Here is a 16,490-nt window from a genome sequence, read left to right on the forward strand (position 1 = left end):
TTTAAAGTAGACCTAAATTTTCATCTTGAAATAACTGCAGAAGATATAATTTCTAGTGAATTAAGCTGCCCGGCAGAATTTAACAGGGATTATCTTGTTTTTTAAAGATGTCTCCTAGTTGGAAACTTTATTACATCCTTTTCCTCTTTGTATCCTTGATTTTGTTCAGCTTTTCATATTGTGCAGAAAAACTGGAGGCAAAGCACATAAGTGATACACTTTGGTAACTGGAAGTATGTCAGTGAGATGGAACGGTTTTCTTCCAAAATTACCTTGTTTCTGTGGGTGATTAGCCTGGGTTTGTCAGTTTTAGCAACTGATTACTCTTCCAATTTTATTGAAGATAATTGGTAATCACCTGACAGGCAAAGGAATTGTTACAGCACGCACTTTGTATTTTGAGGGCCTTTGTCCCCTGCTAATTATGCGCTGTTGTACATTCAGGATGAGTGAGCTGCTGCTTTTGGTCAAGTGGGAAAAGGTGATGAGCAGGCTTGAAACTGACTACAGATTGGTTCGCAGGCAAATCAATTGTAGGAAAAGGAGGGAACTGTAATGCCTGGAAATTCCTTTAAAATGATCCATTCCCAGGTTGCCTGGGTGGCTTTTTAAGTGACTCAATTTTTGCTCAGGTCATGATCTCTGGGTTGTGAGATTGAGCCCTGTGTCAGTTTTCCCTGGGCATGGAGCCCCCCTGGGGTTCTCAGTCTGCCTCTGCACACTCCCCCCCCCCCCCCCACCAAGTGATCCAATCCCACATAACCCAATCTGAAGGTCATGGCATCATCACATCCTGGAGAGGAGGCAACTTAAAGGGGAGAGGGTGTTCAGGCCAGAGATCAGCTATCACTGGTCAATGTAAGCCATCTGCATTTGTTGGATCTAGATTGAAAGCAACCTTAGGATATGAAAACTTAAGTGGTGGAGTGTTTCTTGACAAGATGGTTCCATAAAAATTCAGTAATGTGGGCCATTGGGTAGCCTCTGGAAGTCATTCCTGCTGGGGTATTTTTTGCCCTTCAATTACAGTAGATTTGTTTTAATCTTCCCTTCGGGCTAAGATTGTAAGCAGTGACATCCAGGCACCTCAGTAGGTGGCAGTGTAAGGGTTAAAAGTCTGGGCTGAAATCCTGCTAGCAGTTTATAGTGGATTGTACCTGCCTCGGTTGTTAAGGATTCAAATGGGTCCCTATACTCCTGCATCTAGAACAGTGCCTGGCACATACAAAAGTGCCCAATAAGTTATACCTGTTTGTTATCAGTCATATTTGTTTCAAAAGCTTTTCCCCAAAATACTAAGGGTACCTTAAGAAATTTTTATAAAGCTCCACTGGAAAATTTTATTGAAGGAGAGAGGGATGGCTGAAGTGGAGTGGAAGAAAAGGGAGACACCAGTGGGGTAGTCACTGGCAACAAAATACACCATTTTTTCCTTTTGAAGTAGGGGCTGAAGCTCAGGAACCTGAAAGACCTGAGCCGAGACCAAGAGTCAGAACACTTAACTGATGAGCCACACTGGGGCCCCAACAAAATATATATTTAAAAAAGACTTTACTTAGTGTAGTTTAGTTTGCTGCCAGCCGAAGTAAAACAGTGCCTGTGGGATTTATCTTAATTTTTAAATCTGAAGTCCATTCATAAAACCCAAGCTTGCTCTTCACAGGCAGGAGCTGTGTGATCGTGCAGTCAGGAACACAGGCCATCCCCTGACCCAGGGAAGCAAGAGAGATGGTATGAAAACGAGGTCCACCAATCTCCTGCAGGTTTACCATAGCCACAGCCCATGCTAGGTCCGTGAGTGGGCGTTCCCATACCTCGATGTTGTCTTCCTGAAAAGTAAGCCAAGAAAATAGGTGTGACAACTTGGTAACAGGAAGCTGCCTTAGTAGTGGCATTCAGTGTTATTGTCAGAACTATTGAGCACTTCCAGGAAAAATTAAAATCCTACAGCATGCTTTAGAAATAAAGTAATAGCAAAAAAGGAGCCTCATTGCTGATTATGATTTGAAGATTAAAAGTAAATATTCTCAAAAGATGAGTGTACATCCTCTTATGTAACAGATTTGGGCCTAGGGCAATGGTGGTACTTGAGCACAAAGCCATTCCATCTTAAACACACAAACATTTGGATGAACTGTAAAAACAAGAGGGCAAGAGAATATGTTACTGGCCAATTCCTATTTTCTCCCATAGAACCTTATTTACTGTACCTTTCTAAGCCGGTACCCCTGCTTGCCCAAGGGGTCTTGGTTGATGGCAATTACATCCTTATTCTGAAGGAGGGCTTTGGCTTGAGGGCTGATTTGCCGGAGGTCATTGGACATGAGTAATGGAGCAGCCATGATAGCCCACAGGGCCATCTGAGTTACCTGCTGATCCCAGCTGAGGCCAAAGTTACCAATCACTAGCTGGGACAAAGAAAAGCAAGAATTTAAATTAAAAAAATGAAACACTTTTAATGTTGCCTAGATGCAGAGGAGCCACTTTCTATGGCATCTTGCTCTGAGTACTCTCAGATAAGGCCTGCTTCCAGGAATTTTACCTTTTTTTAAAAAAATATTTATTTGACAGAGCAAGCACAAGCAAAGGAGAGTGGGAAAGGGAGAAGCAGGCTCCCCGCTGAGCAGGGAGCCCAATGTGGGGCTTGATCCCAGGACCCTGGGATTGTGACCTGAGCCAAAGGCAGATACTTAACCAACTGAGCCACCCAGGTGTCCCAAGAATTTTCCCTTGAAAAATCAAATAGGAAACAGGTCCAGTGCAGGGGCCTGAGCAAGGAGGGCTCAGATTCTTACCATATCTGGGTCGTTCCAACCCCCTGGTCCTGCAACATGAACAATTCTCTTCTGGTTAGAAGATGTCCAGGCCAAGATACTCTTTATACTTTGCCAAGAATCATAAACATCCTGAAAATTTCTCCAGTGATTGCAGTACTGTCGGATTTCTGTGTAATTGGGCTGTGGAAACAGACATTACTCTTCTGTTTACTTTCCTCCTAACATTCTTGCAAGACAAAAACAGTCAAGTTGTAGTTTACAGATTAAAGGTCTCTATGAGAAGAGCTAAATCCTGATCATAATGGAATTTCATTGTAAGAAGTCAGCTTCAGAAGTAGGCCATCTAAATTAAAATCGCTACTAAAATGGCTTTAATACTGTTTGTGCTAGAAATTTACCAAAGGGTAACTAAGTATTGAGATTATGGAAGACTTTAATTTTTTTGACAACTTACTGGATTTTCACACTTTGCTAAAATGGATATGTATCGTTTTTGTAATCAAAAATAACTAAAATGATCCTTATTAGTAAAAATAAAAGCTGCAAAATTACATAGGACATACAAGCATAGGATAAGGTAATCTGAATCCTAGGCACATAATTTATTAACGGAATGAATACAAGTTTGTAGATAGGGAGGTAGAGTATCAGGTTTACAATGTTGAGAAAGAGGGAATAGCATTTTGCAGAGATTAGAAGGGAATGACAGAGATTCATTCTATAAGTAATTATTCAACACTTACCATAAGCTAGAGAGACAGTGATAAAGTCAGACAAGGTCCCTGCCCTCCTGGAGCTTACATTCTAGTGGGGTAGACAGACAATAAGTCAGTCAACAAATAATTCCATACAGTGCTAAGCTCTTAAAAGGAAATTCAGATCAATGTGATAAGGAATAAACAGAGGGCTATTTTACAGTAGAGAAGAGCTGTCCGAATATGTGGCATTCGATTTGGGACTTCAATGTGTAGAAGGATGCAGCAATTTAAAAATCCTGGAGGAAGAATGTACTAGGTGAAAAAACAAAAGTGTAAAGTCCTCGAGGCAGCAGCAGACTTGCCAGTCTGAGGGACAGATAGAAAACCCAGTGCAGCCATGGAAAGAGTAATAGGTGGGTGGAGGCAGGCCAGGTCTGGGTCAATGGAGTCTGCTTTTATTCCAAGTGCCTGGGGAAGCCAGCTAATGCTTTTTAAAGCAGGGGAGTGATAGGATTTACATTTTAACAAGATCACTGTGATGCTGCTCCGAAAATGGATGGTTAGGACAGTGGAAGCAGACTAGGCTGATGATGTAGTCTGGGTGGAAATGAGGGTGGCTTGGAAGACCAGGGTGGGTGCAACAGAGACAGAAATAAGTGGGCTGATTCGGGATGTATTTTGTAGATTGTACTGATACGATTACTGGTGGATGGGTTGTGTACTATGAGACAAAGGTTAGAATCAAAGATGACTGAGGTCCCAGGTGATGGTAGCTTAGAATCCAATTATAGCAGTGGAAATGGTGAGAAGTAGTTAGATCCTGAGAGGGATGGTAGGATGAGACTGTTAAGATTGGACTTTGAAGGCAATCCTTTGTTCTCAGGTTCTGAAAAATCTATCAGCAAAGCTCTACTGGATTCTGTGCTCACTAGCTCACCTCACGAAAAGGCCACATATAAAGGGGCCACTCACAGGAATACACAATGCTTCTGCCAGTCCTGTTCAGGGCCAGGGACATACGCTTATAACCTGTATGAGAAAACAATGGGGAAAATGAGGGAAAGAAGGGAATTTCCAGCTGGTGTTATGTATTTTAGAAAGACGCTGCCTGAGGAAAAAAAAAAAAGATGCTGCCTGGAAGGGCCACGGTTATATTTTAACCAGCAGCAGAGATAGGTGGGTGCTCCGTTATTAAATTGTGTTTAGTACCTCCCAGACTGTTGGGATTGTTCTGAGGAGGCAGTGTGGGATGGTGCATATACTGAGGAAAGGCAGGAATGAAGATGCTCTTTTTCTGTGACTGACATTCCAGATGCTTTCCCAAGAGATGTTCTGGAAGGTTACAATAACTATTTGTAATGAACTCAGAGCCCTCTTGAATGAAATGTGCACAGTATGAGCCATGATTAGGCATGCATGAATTTTATATGCATGCATGAATGAATGCATGGAGAGCTGAAAGAAAAGAAGAGGTAGGAGCTCTGGCACATAGAGAATAATTATTTCCAGTACTATGACTGAACATTTAAAATGTGAAGATTAGCTCTTTGGATGCTCCAGTTACCCTGGACTCCAAGTTCCTCCTTTTGCTCATGGCTGTATCTCTTGAATGAAACGTACCATTTTCCAAATGTTCCACGCTGTCACAGTAACAACCGTCAAATTTCAGCAGATCTACTCCCCAGTCAGCAAAGGTCTTGGCATCAATGTCATAGTGTCCAAAACTCCCAGGAAAGCCAGCACAGGTTTTATTTCCAACATCTGCATAAATTCCTAGCTTCAGTCCTTTGCTATGGACCTGAAATGAGAGGAAAGGATCACCCCAACAGAAGGGCAACCATGAAGTAGAGAGAACCACTCCAGGCTGTGGGCACAGACAAGTATATTTCACTAGGCATCAGGGACTTTTTTCCACAAACCTCTAAAATTATCCGGGTGAGTTACCTGGGAGACAAAGTCTCCAATTCTGCTGAATTCAAACTATACACCTAAGCTATGATACTGAACTAAAGGGAAAGCTATCACTCTCATCTTTTTCTGGTGGGATCCTAAAAGTTACCTTTTCATAGCAATGACACAATTATCTGGAAAGAGACTCTCACCATGACCATACCTTTGGCTCCTCTGTGCCCTCAAGTGGGCCTCATGTTGTTTCAGCAAGAATCCTGCCAAATCATCTCCCTACTCCTGATAACTGATCAAGTTCCTTATCCCCTACCCTTGGCCTGCCTTTAGCAAGAATCCTCTTGCCCTTGATGTCTCCTCTTGGTAATTTCCATCCACTGACCCCAAGTCTGCTCATTGACTATAAAACCCCACTTGTCTATGTTGTATTTGAAATTGAGTTTGGCTTTTTCCCTATAGCAGTAGTACTGAATAAATCTGTCTTCATGGCCTTTACCTAAGCGTCCAGCTGTATTACTCTGTAAGTTCCAGAATATATTCCTTCTATCTTCTAGTTATACTACAATTGTAATAGCTGCTTAAAACATATGGAAATATATGCACGCATGTCAAGAACCAAGTTCCTTCTTCCTCCTAGAGAACTCAGTGGTTTCAGCAAAAGGAGAACTTCTCTCAGATGGGCCTCAAAAGCTATTGCAAAATAAAGGTCTGCTAATGGAATGAAAATTCCACCTGATAAGCCTTACAATTTGATAGATAATAGTAGCTATTTTACTTTCTCAGTTTTTCTGAACAAGCTGCAGTCCAAAAGTACTTACAGTCTCCTGAATGAAAGAGAATAATCTATAAACTCACATAATTAGCAAGGCTTTGGATCCCATTAGGAAAGCGTTTAGGGTCGGCCTGAAGTCTGCCTTTTGAATCTCTTTTGGGAGCCATCCAACAGTCATCAATGCAGAGGTACTTATAACCTGCATCCTTCCAGCCATCTGAGTGCATGAGTTCTGCCATCTGCATGAAGAGCTTCTCACTGAAAGAGAAATTCCAAGAATAATTGCAATTCATTAAACAAATGATTAGGCATCTTGGGGTGTTGCAATTTGTTTCAACCCAGTTACTGCCCAGTTCAGTGGCAATCAGTGTAAGGTAAAATGGACTGGGCCCTTTTTTATTCCTCCCTGCCTGAATACTTCCACGCTAAGTACCTCAAACAATTAGGAATGGGAAATACATGAAATTGAAAAGGTAATTAGAAGAAGAAAGTTGAGTGAAGTAAGAAACTACAAGGTTACTATAATCAACAGCTTCCTTAAATATCAACGATAACCTGTTTGGAAAAAAAAAAAGATACCAATCACAAGAGCAACCAAAAAAGCAACAGAAAAACCTAAAATACCTAGAGATAAATTTAAGACATGTGCAGAATCCATATGAATAAAACTATAATGTTCTCAAATGATTTCAGTAAGTGGAGAGACATTATTTTGCTCTGGAATAAGAAAACTCAATATTAAAACACACCTTTATACATTTTTCTTAATGGCGTCCCTTATACATTTTTTTCCTTATACATTTAATAAAACCCTGAACAAACCCCAAAAGGACTTTTTAAGGAAGCTGGCAACATGATTCAAAAGTTCACCTAAGAGAAAACATATGAACATTCTACAAAAGATAAATGAAGCTAGTATAGTACAATAGCATTAGAATACACAAATCAATGGAATTAAAGACAAAGTTCTGAAAGAGATCTTTCCAGCCATCTGGTACCATGGAATTTAGTATATACATAGTTTTAAAATATTTAACTTATTTATTTGAGAGAGAGAGAGCACATGTGCGCACACAAGCAGGCAGAGGGGTAGACAGAGAGGGACAGTCAGGCTCCCCGCTGAGCAGAGATCCCAGGACCCTGGGATCATGGCCTGAACCGAAGGCAGATACTTAACCAACTGAGCCACCCAGGTGCCCCAGGAATTTACTATATATTAAACGTGGCATTCCTTACAGGCAAATAAAGTCCAGATGGATTAAAGATTTAAAAATTTTAAAAATCCATAAAAATACCACTAGAAAATGTAGATGACTATATTATTTTCAGGTAAAGACTTTCTTAGCATGATGCCAGAGCCAGAAATCTAAAAGAAAAAATTGATGTTTTTGACACATTCGTGCAAAACCAACATAAGTCACCATATTCATAATATGATAGACCAAACATACACACACACACAACCCCAAAACCAAACTCAAAACATTTCAATTAAAAAACAGTAAGTGGAAATAAAAACACCATATTGACAAAGTTTTTGTTGTTGTTGTTGTTGTTATTTTAAAGGAATAACAAAAATGCAGTGTTGGCCAGCGTGTGGGGAAATAGACATTCTCATACACTGTTCTTGGGAATGTGCATTTGTAAGACTTTTGGGGAGGATAGTTTTATATGTAACAAAATGGGCATACCTTTGGATCCAGTAATTATACTTCTAAGGCAAGAATCTTATGATATATAAGGATGGTTAACACAGCTTCACAAGAATAAAAAAATGGAAGAGCTTGATAGCTATCAACAGGAGATTGCTTAAATAAATTATATACATATGATTTGAATTTGTGAAGTGCTTATTCTGTGCCACGAAAACTTTAGTTCCATTATACTCTACTGTCTACATTTTTTTGCAATGATTATGCATTAGTTTTATTATCAGATATAAAAATAAGCCAACCACTACTTAGGGAAAAAAAGGAAAAGGCAAAAGGAAATATGTGTTCGGAACTACATTCCTCAGCATTAAACCACCACAGCTTTGAACTGTGTCTGTGAGCATCTGTAATTTATCTCCATTTATTTCGTGCATCAGAACCAAGAGAGGGGGGATCCCTGGGTGGCTCGGTGGTTTGCCGCCTGCCTTTGGCCCAGGGTGTGATCCTGGGGTTACGGGGATCAGTCCCGCGTCGGGCTCCCGGCATGGAGCCTGCCTCTCTCTCTCTCTCTCTCCTCTCTCTCTCTCTCTCTCATCAATCAATCAATCTTAAAAAAAAAAAACAAACAAGAGAGGTTATTCTTCGAGTCTGGGAATGCCTGAAATGTTTCCATATAAATTAATTGTAATTCCGTAGTTACTTTATGCCATTTCCGCTTACGGAACACTCCACATTTGGATAGGAGGAAACCTTTGTAAAGTTCCTCCAGGTCAACCTTCGAGCCAGATGCCACACTCAAAAGAGTGAGGGGTGGGGATATCTCAGACACTCCATGGTTCCTCTAAACTCCCTCCAGTTACAGCCAAGGAACTCCTCACCCAAAAAGCAGAAGAAATTGCACGTGGCTCAGTCCTCTGTCTCTCCTACTCACCCCAGCTGTGGTCACTAACAGTGCCTGGCAGGGATATAACAGCAGTTCACTAGAGGAGTCTGAATAGGACTGGATGGTGAATGGATAAAGTCCCTAGTTGGGTGATCCGGCACAGACAGAGAAGCAGAGGCTGCTGACCCGACTCCTACCATAGAAGGGGTCACGCCAGAGAAAGTTTGGGGCTAGTTGCCAACCAGGGCAGTTTGCTGAGGATAAAAAAGCAGCATTAACAGGGGAGCTGTGCGTCAGGGTCAAATGTTCCCTCTGAGACCCTCTATTCCCCCAAACAGAGACAGACGAACACACGGAAAGGCGAACGCAAGGGAGTACTCAGTATCTCTCATACCTGATACAGGAATCTGGCTCTTCTTGGCAGTCAACGTTGCACATGAAACGCTCCCAGTGCAGCCAGCCCATGGTAGGGGTCAACGCCAAGCCATTGTCCAGGGCCCTGGCCCCAGGGAAGCTCCAGAGAACCAGGGCCAGGAAGCGAAGTGCCAGTAGGAAGCACGGCTGCAGCAACTGGTTCTTCAGCTTCATTGTCACCGTAATGCAGTGTTAAATTTCTACTGGTAATCTGGGCTTTTAAATTTAACTTTAGGGGCGGACCAATCAGCGGTGAGTTATTAAATAACGACGTTACTGTTTCTCGGGCAACTGGGACGGTGATCCCCAGAGGCAAACCAATGATCAGTCACATAAGGCGCACTGCAACCAACCACACGCTTTCTTTCTTGATATTGGCCCTCCCTGTTTCCATACCAGAAGGAAGTGCGGCACTTAAGAGATCCCGAGTCTAAGCCGAGAGTTGCTCACGTGACCGAGATCTCACATGACGTAGGTGGTCACGTGATCAGCCGCTTACGTGAGCAGAAGTAGTTCTGGTCGTCGTCTACCGTCTCGCTATAGCCGTTTGAGGGAAGAAGGAGGAAAATTGTCCGGTATCGTTAGAGGTTGGTGTGTGGGTGGGAACTGGGGACCCGAGGGTGGTGATGATGAAGACCAAAGCAGGATCCGCGGGCCGCCTCCGCCTTTTTCGTTCCCTGCTTTCCCCTCCCCCGCTCCCCCTCCCCCATCTCAGTGCCGGGAAGCCGCCTTTGCTGCGCCTGGTGGGGAAATGGTGGACGTTCGTGACTGTGTATGTGTTTCTGTATATCAGTCTGTCTGGGTGGGTCTCAGGGGACCCTTAAGAGAAACTGTGAGGTGAAAACGCTTGAAAACCACGTCCTTGGGTTAGGAAAAACAAATATTGAGACTAGTGGCCGGAGTGCTCGTCCATCCATTCAGGCACTTAGTCCCCACTGATTGTAGGGGGACGCACCAAGTGAATTTATCTGTAGAGTCACATCTAGGCAAACACTGCGTGCCTGACCGAGGCGCCCAATAAATGTTTTTACTGAATTGAATATTTAAATAACGCTTATTTTTCTACTTATAATAACAACCTACACCTAGTTTTGAACATTCAAAAAATAACAGTATAGTATAAATTTAAAAAATACATGCAGTTCCTCACCAGGAGATAACTACTCAGCATTTTGGTGTATAAAAAGTATGCGTATAACACACATATAAATACACAATTTCTTAACCCACAAATGGAATCCTAGTTCCTACTTCAGCAACTTAGTTCTGGTGGCCTTCCCAGGAGATTCAGTAGTGAAGCAGAATCTCCCTTCCACTACAGAAGAGATGTTAATTTCTGGAGTGCTACAGGGACATGAAATGGGATTGGTCATCCAAGAGATAGGGCATGCTAAAGACCAGCCCATAAATCTCACCCCTAAAGATGGTTTATATGGAGACTATTATTTGAGGATGCAGTGTGCCAGGCATATAATAAGCAATTAGTAAATGTTGGTTGAATCCTCAGTGTAGTTTTATGGCAGTTATTTAAACTTTGTACTTTCTTTCCAAGAGGACCATGTCAGATAAGCCATGCACATATACAAAGTTAGAAAACTTTATAAAAAATATGTAAAATTTTTTGCTGAAATAAAATTAATCTGTATAGAAAATTAAGAATGCACAAGAAATTGAAAAAATGACATTTAAAAAGCCATAAACCTGCCACTCAGAGAAATCACTATTAACATTTGATGCATTCCTATTTTGTTTCAATTACAGTGATTTTTAAAAATTAAAATTATAAAGAAGTATATGGAGTAAATTGTGAAAATCTACTTCAGTCTACCTCCCCCAGTTCCTGCTTTCTCAGAAAACAAATTTGTATTATATACTTTCAGATCTTCTATGCATTTACATACATATATACTTGCATGCTTATATTTTAAAATAGGATCACACTATGCATATTCTATTTAATACATTTTGGAAATCTAGATTACAGCAGATCTTTTTTCTTAAATGCAGCATAGAATTCCATTTTCTTTTTTTAAGATTTTATGTATTTGAGAGAGAGTGAGAGAAAGAGCACGAGCAGGGGGAAGAGATAGAGGGAGAAGGAGAAGAAGAAGCAGACTCCTCGCTGAGCAAGGAGCCTGATGGCACGACTCAATCCCAGAACCCTGGGATCATGACCTGAGCCAAAGGCAGATGCTTAACTGACTGAGCTACTCAGGCCTGGAGGATTCCATTTTAAGGATAAAGTATACTGTAATTTATTCAGCTTTTCACCTATTGATGAATTGTTAGGTTTCTAATTTTCTGCCATTAGTAACAGTGCAATAGCAGTGAACATTTGTGAGTATTTCTGTTGACCAGTTTCTGGAAGGAATTTTAGCAGGGTCAAACAATATGTAAACATATATATTTTTTACATAGTTGAGATTATAAAGCATCTGTGATCCTGGTTCATGAGATTATAGCATATGTAGTTCTTCATGTTGTTAAATATTTATGTAATTTTAAAATTGTGTAATACTCTTTAATAAAATACCTTTTGAAGAATATATAGCTTCATAAATCTTTGTCTGAATTTCAGATCATCTCTTTAGGGCACATAATCTGAAATGGATTTACTATATCAGAAGGCATGGTACATGTTTCCAGATTGCTTTCCAGAAGTACTGTATCTACTTTCACTCCTCTAGGAGTGGTTGTGAACCCTGAATATTAGCATTGGCTTATCCTTACTGTTTAATTTTCACTGTCTTGGTAGGTGAAAAATGTTGATTAATTCTGGTTTTAATTTCGATTTCTGACAATTGATGAAGTTTGAACATTTCTCAGACAACTCTCCTATATCCTCACATCTGTATTCCTCCTGTATTTAATCTGTTATCACGTCCTGCAGAGTCCACTGCTTTCAATGTGTAGATCACATCCTTCCTTTCTTTTTTATTTATTTATTTCTAAAAATATTTATTTGAAAGAGAGCCCACGCACAAGTGGGGGGGGGGAACAGAGGGAGAGGGAGAAGTAGACTTCCCACTGAGCAGTGAGCTCCAGGATGTCTTGACTCAATCCCCGGGACCCTGAGATCAGGACCTGAGCCAAAGGCAGCTGCTTAACCAACTGAGCCACCCAGGGGCTGTCCTTTCTTTTTTAAAACTGCTGTTGCCTTAGGTGAAATCCTTTATGCCACAAAGAGGCTGGGGTTATAACTGATCCTGCTTGTGTCACACCAGCCCCCTCTGTTTGAGTTCCACACTGTTGCCAGGGTGATCTATTATTTGAAAAGGCTCTGGTTACCTCACTTTCCTCCCCTCACTCCCTTACCCACTCCCTTACCCACTCCCTTACCCTCAGTCCCCTACCTCACTCCCCTGTTTTAAAACCCTTAGAAGACTCTTAACGTTTGTCTATCAAGTAAGGACTTTGGGATCTTACTCTCTACCTTGCCAGCTTTAACCTCTTGCCTGGGCTCATCCTATTTTACGCTCCATCGTAATTTTTAAAAATTTATTTGTGGATCCTTGAACTGGTGAGTCTGTTTAAACAATTCTGTGCCAAGTGTTAGAATTGACCAACTAGTCCCTGTTTTATACCACCTTTTCACGCTACACAGAATTTCGTCATAGCAGGAATAATGTTTATTTGCCCTTTTGCCTTTAGTAAAGACGTATAATGCCCCTGTAGGACTATAAACCCTTTCTTGGTTTATTGATCCTTGTATACCAAAGCCAAGTACTGGACTTGCCAGTTGAAAAATATAAAATGAATGTATGATCACCCTTAATGTCTTTTTCCCACTTATTGCTTAGGCCTTAATATTTCCTTGATTTTATTAATTGGCATGAGTTCATTATATAAGGATATTAATGTACTGTTGTGTCCTCTCAAGTGTATTGTCTTTTAATTCTGTTTAATCTTACCTTTGATGTAATGAAGTTTTTCATTTTTATGTAATCAGGTATAGCTATCTCCTATTTGTTCACATCTTCCAGTGATTTTGCTGCTGATTTTTTATGCCTTTTATGTTCTATGATGTTAATATATGTTCAATATAGAAAACCTAAAACATAGAAATGTCCAAAGAAAATACTCCTTTAATAAAAAAGTTCCCATAAGCCTACTGCCCAGAAATAACCACTATTAACAGTATTCAACACATAATAGGTATTGAGTAAATAATCGTTGGATGAATGAATTAAAAATTTGGTGCAGTCTTTTTATTTATATGAGTATTTTAGAACAAAGCTATCCGTGTGAGTTTTATATTATTGGTTTGCTTTTTTCTCTTACTATATTGTGAACATTTTTCCATGACAATAGTCTTCTAATTTTTTTTTAGCTACACTGAACCTGCATTGAGCCAAGCTTGCCACCAAGAGCCCAACAATCATCATGATGCTGAGCACGGAAGGCAGGGAGGGGTTCGTGGTGAAGGTCAGGGGCCTACCCTGGTCCTGCTCAGCTGATGAAGTGATGCGCTTCTTCTCTGATTGCAAGATCCAAAACGGCACATCAGGTATTCGTTTCATCTATACCAGAGAAGGCAGACCAAGTGGTGAAGCGTTTGTCGAACTTGAATCCGAAGATGAAGTGAAATTGGCATTGAAGAAGGACAGAGAAACCATGGGACACAGATACGTTGAAGTGTTCAAGTCCAACAGTGTTGAAATGGATTGGGTGTTGAAGCATACAGGTCCGAATAGTCCTGATACTGCCAACGATGGCTTCGTCCGGCTTAGAGGACTCCCATTTGGCTGTAGCAAGGAAGAGATTGTTCAGTTCTTTTCAGGGTTGGAAATTGTGCCAAATGGGATGACACTGCCGGTGGACTTTCAGGGGCGGAGCACTGGGGAGGCCTTTGTGCAGTTTGCTTCACAGGAGATAGCTGAAAAGGCCTTAAAGAAACACAAGGAAAGAATAGGGCATAGGTACATTGAAATCTTCAAGAGTAGCCGAGCTGAAGTCCGAACCCACTACGACCCCCCGCGAAAGCTCATGGCTATGCAGCGGCCAGGTCCTTATGATAGGCCAGGGGCTGGCAGAGGGTATAATAGTATTGGCAGAGGGACTGGGTTTGAAAGGATGAGGCGTGGTGCCTATGGTGGAGGGTATGGAGGCTATGATGACTATGGTGGCTATAATGATGGCTATGGCTTTGGGTCTGATAGATTTGGAAGAGACCTCAATTACTGTTTTTCAGGGATGTCTGACCATAGATATGGAGATGGTGGGTCCAGTTTCCAGAGCACCACAGGGCACTGTGTACACATGAGGGGATTACCTTACAGAGCCACTGAGAATGATATTTACAATTTTTTCTCACCTCTTAACCCCATGAGAGTGCACATTGAAATTGGACCCGATGGCCGAGTTACTGGTGAGGCAGATGTTGAATTTGCTACCCATGAAGATGCTGTGGCAGCTATGGCAAAAGACAAAGCTAATATGCAACACAGATACGTGGAGCTCTTCTTGAATTCTACTGCAGGAACAAGTGGGGGTGCTTATGATCACAGCTATGTAGAACTCTTTTTGAATTCTACAGCAGGGGCAAGTGGTGGTGCATATGGTAGTCAAATGATGGGAGGAATGGGCTTATCCAACCAGTCTAGTTATGGGGGCCCTGCCAGCCAGCAGCTAAGCGGGGGTTATGGAGGTGGGTACGGTGGTCAGAGCAGTATGAGTGGATATGACCAAGTCCTGCAGGAAAACTCCAGTGACTATCAGTCAAACCTCGCTTAAGTAAACAATATTAAACAGCTATTACAAAAATAAAATCTCTGCATTTATGGGAGTTGTAGAATGGGAGGGATGTCTAGTATATCCAGTATGATTGGTAAATGGGAAATACTGATTCTGATCACTCTTGGTCAGCTTCCTCCTTTCTTTCTTTCTTTCTTTCTTTCTTCTTTCTTCTTTCGTTCTTTCCTTTTTTTAAAGAAAACAAAAATTAAGTTTAACAGTTTTGCATTACAGGCTTGTGATTCATGCTTACTGTAAAGTGGAAGTCAAGGTTTTACAACTTTAAGCTCAGTAATTTTGAACACTGAAACATTCATCTAGGGTGTAATAACAACGTTCAGTATTGACCATAACTGTTAAAACAATTTTCAGCTTTCCTCAAGTTAGTTACATTGTAGGAGTATACCTAAGCAGTAAGCATTATTTAGGTTAAAGCAGTTTCACTTATGTTAAATGTTGCTCTTATACCACAATACCTTGAAAACTTTGGATGCATGTTGAGAAACATGCTTTTCTGTAAAACTCAAATATAGGAGCTGTGTCTACGATTCAAAGTGAAAACATTTGGCATGTTTGTTAATTCTAGCTTTTTGGTTTAATATCCTGTATAAGGCACGTGAGTGTACACTTTTACTTTTTTAAAGATCTGGGACAATTTTGAGATGTAATACCAATACTTTAGGAGTTTGGTCATGTTGTTTGTATGAGATTCTGAGACTTTGATTTAAACCTTTCCTTGTATTGTGATTTCCATTAGATGTATTGTACTAAGTGAAACTTGTTAAATAAATCTTCCTTTTAAAAATGAAAAATCTTGTGCAGCTTGATTTCTTTTAAAAATTTTATTTATTTGAGAGAGAGAGGCAGAGAGATCAAAGAAGGAAAAGCAGATTTGCCGCTGAGCCAAGAGCTGGATGCAGGGCTCAATCCCGGGCCACTGAGATCATGACCTAAGCTGAAGGCAGACATTTAACTGAGCTACCCAGGCACCCCAACAGCTTGATTTTTTTAAAAAATGTTCCATCATATGAACCATTTCTTTGATACAAGTCCTCTGCACTTGAAACTTATTTTTTAAAGATTTTTATTTATTTATTTGACAGAACAAGCAGGGTGGAATGGCAGGCAAAGGGAGAGGGAGAAGCAAGACTCCACACTGAGGAGGGTCCCAGACATGGGGCTTGATCCCAGGACCTTGAGGTCATGACCTGAGCCAAAAGCAGATACTTAACCCACTGAGCCACCCAGATGCCCCTGCCATTGAAATTTAAATTTAATTTTTATAAACACACATTAGTACCTTCATACATAAATTGTTCACTGTATCATTATTTCTAAGATCTATGCCTAAAAGTGGGATTGTTGAGTCAAATGTACCCACATTTTTAAGGCTTTTGATTTGCATTGTCAGATTATGGTACTCTTTGCACTGCCCCCTCCACCATGATGCATATTATTCTTGATCTTGCCTAATTTATTAGTTGAAAAATGGTATCCCGTTGCTATTTTAATTTGTTTAATGAGGTAGAGTATTATTCTGTTTCTAAACTCTCCATGTCCACAGGACTATTGGGCTTCTCTGGAAACTATACTTTATCAAGACAGCATTCTCCAAAAGCCAGAAAGTAAAAACAAATCCCCTTCCTTTCATTTAAT

General features: G+C 40.8%; 2 protein-coding genes across 3 annotated transcripts; one reads left to right on the forward strand and one right to left on the reverse strand.

Annotated features, from left to right (window-relative positions):
- Positions 1-1,498: 1,498 nt before the first annotated feature.
- Positions 1,499-9,394, reverse strand: GLA (galactosidase alpha). Its single transcript, XM_055339165.1, has 7 exons — positions 9,082-9,394; positions 6,236-6,410; positions 5,096-5,273; positions 4,413-4,504; positions 2,796-2,957; positions 2,211-2,408; positions 1,499-1,829 (listed from the first exon to the last, which is right to left on the reverse strand). Exons 1-7 carry the CDS (start codon positions 9,273-9,275, stop codon positions 1,566-1,568), a joined length of 1,263 nt encoding a protein of 420 aa, XP_055195140.1. The 5' UTR covers positions 9,276-9,394; the 3' UTR covers positions 1,499-1,565.
- A 178-nt stretch (positions 9,395-9,572) lies between these two features.
- On the forward strand, positions 9,573-15,646 carry HNRNPH2 (heterogeneous nuclear ribonucleoprotein H2). 2 transcript variants are annotated; one of them, XM_055339122.1, is made up of 2 exons: positions 9,573-9,688; positions 13,432-15,646. In XM_055339122.1, exon 2 carries the CDS (start codon positions 13,485-13,487, stop codon positions 14,832-14,834), a length of 1,350 nt encoding a protein of 449 aa, XP_055195097.1. In that variant the 5' UTR covers positions 9,573-9,688; positions 13,432-13,484; the 3' UTR covers positions 14,835-15,646. The 2 variants fall into 2 exon arrangements, with proteins under 2 accessions (XP_055195097.1, XP_055195098.1); XM_055339123.1 differs by having other exon boundaries at positions 9,581-9,676.
- The last annotated feature ends 844 nt before the right edge of the window (positions 15,647-16,490 follow it).

The sequence above is a fragment of the Nyctereutes procyonoides genome, unplaced genomic scaffold (genome assembly GCF_905146905.1).
Source record: "Nyctereutes procyonoides isolate TBG_1078 unplaced genomic scaffold, NYPRO_anot_genome, whole genome shotgun sequence".
Lineage (NCBI taxonomy): Eukaryota > Metazoa > Chordata > Mammalia > Carnivora > Canidae > Nyctereutes > Nyctereutes procyonoides.

Excerpts from the sequence above, each read along its gene's own strand:
- GLA (XM_055339165.1), bottom strand. The coding sequence starts at position 9,275 with ATGAAGCTGAAGAACCAGTTGCTGCAGCCGTGCTTCCTACTGGCACTT. Across the intron at positions 6,411-9,081 it reads GAGCCAGATTCCTGTATCAG|TGAGAAGCTCTTCATGCAGA; the intron begins GTATGAGAGATA and ends TTTCTCTTTCAG. Across the intron at positions 5,274-6,235 it reads TCCAAAGCCTTGCTAATTAT|GTCCATAGCAAAGGACTGAA; the intron begins GTGAGTTTATAG and ends CTCTCATTTCAG.
- HNRNPH2 (XM_055339122.1), top strand. The coding sequence starts at position 13,485 with ATGATGCTGAGCACGGAAGGCAGGGAGGGGTTCGTGGTGAAGGTCAGG.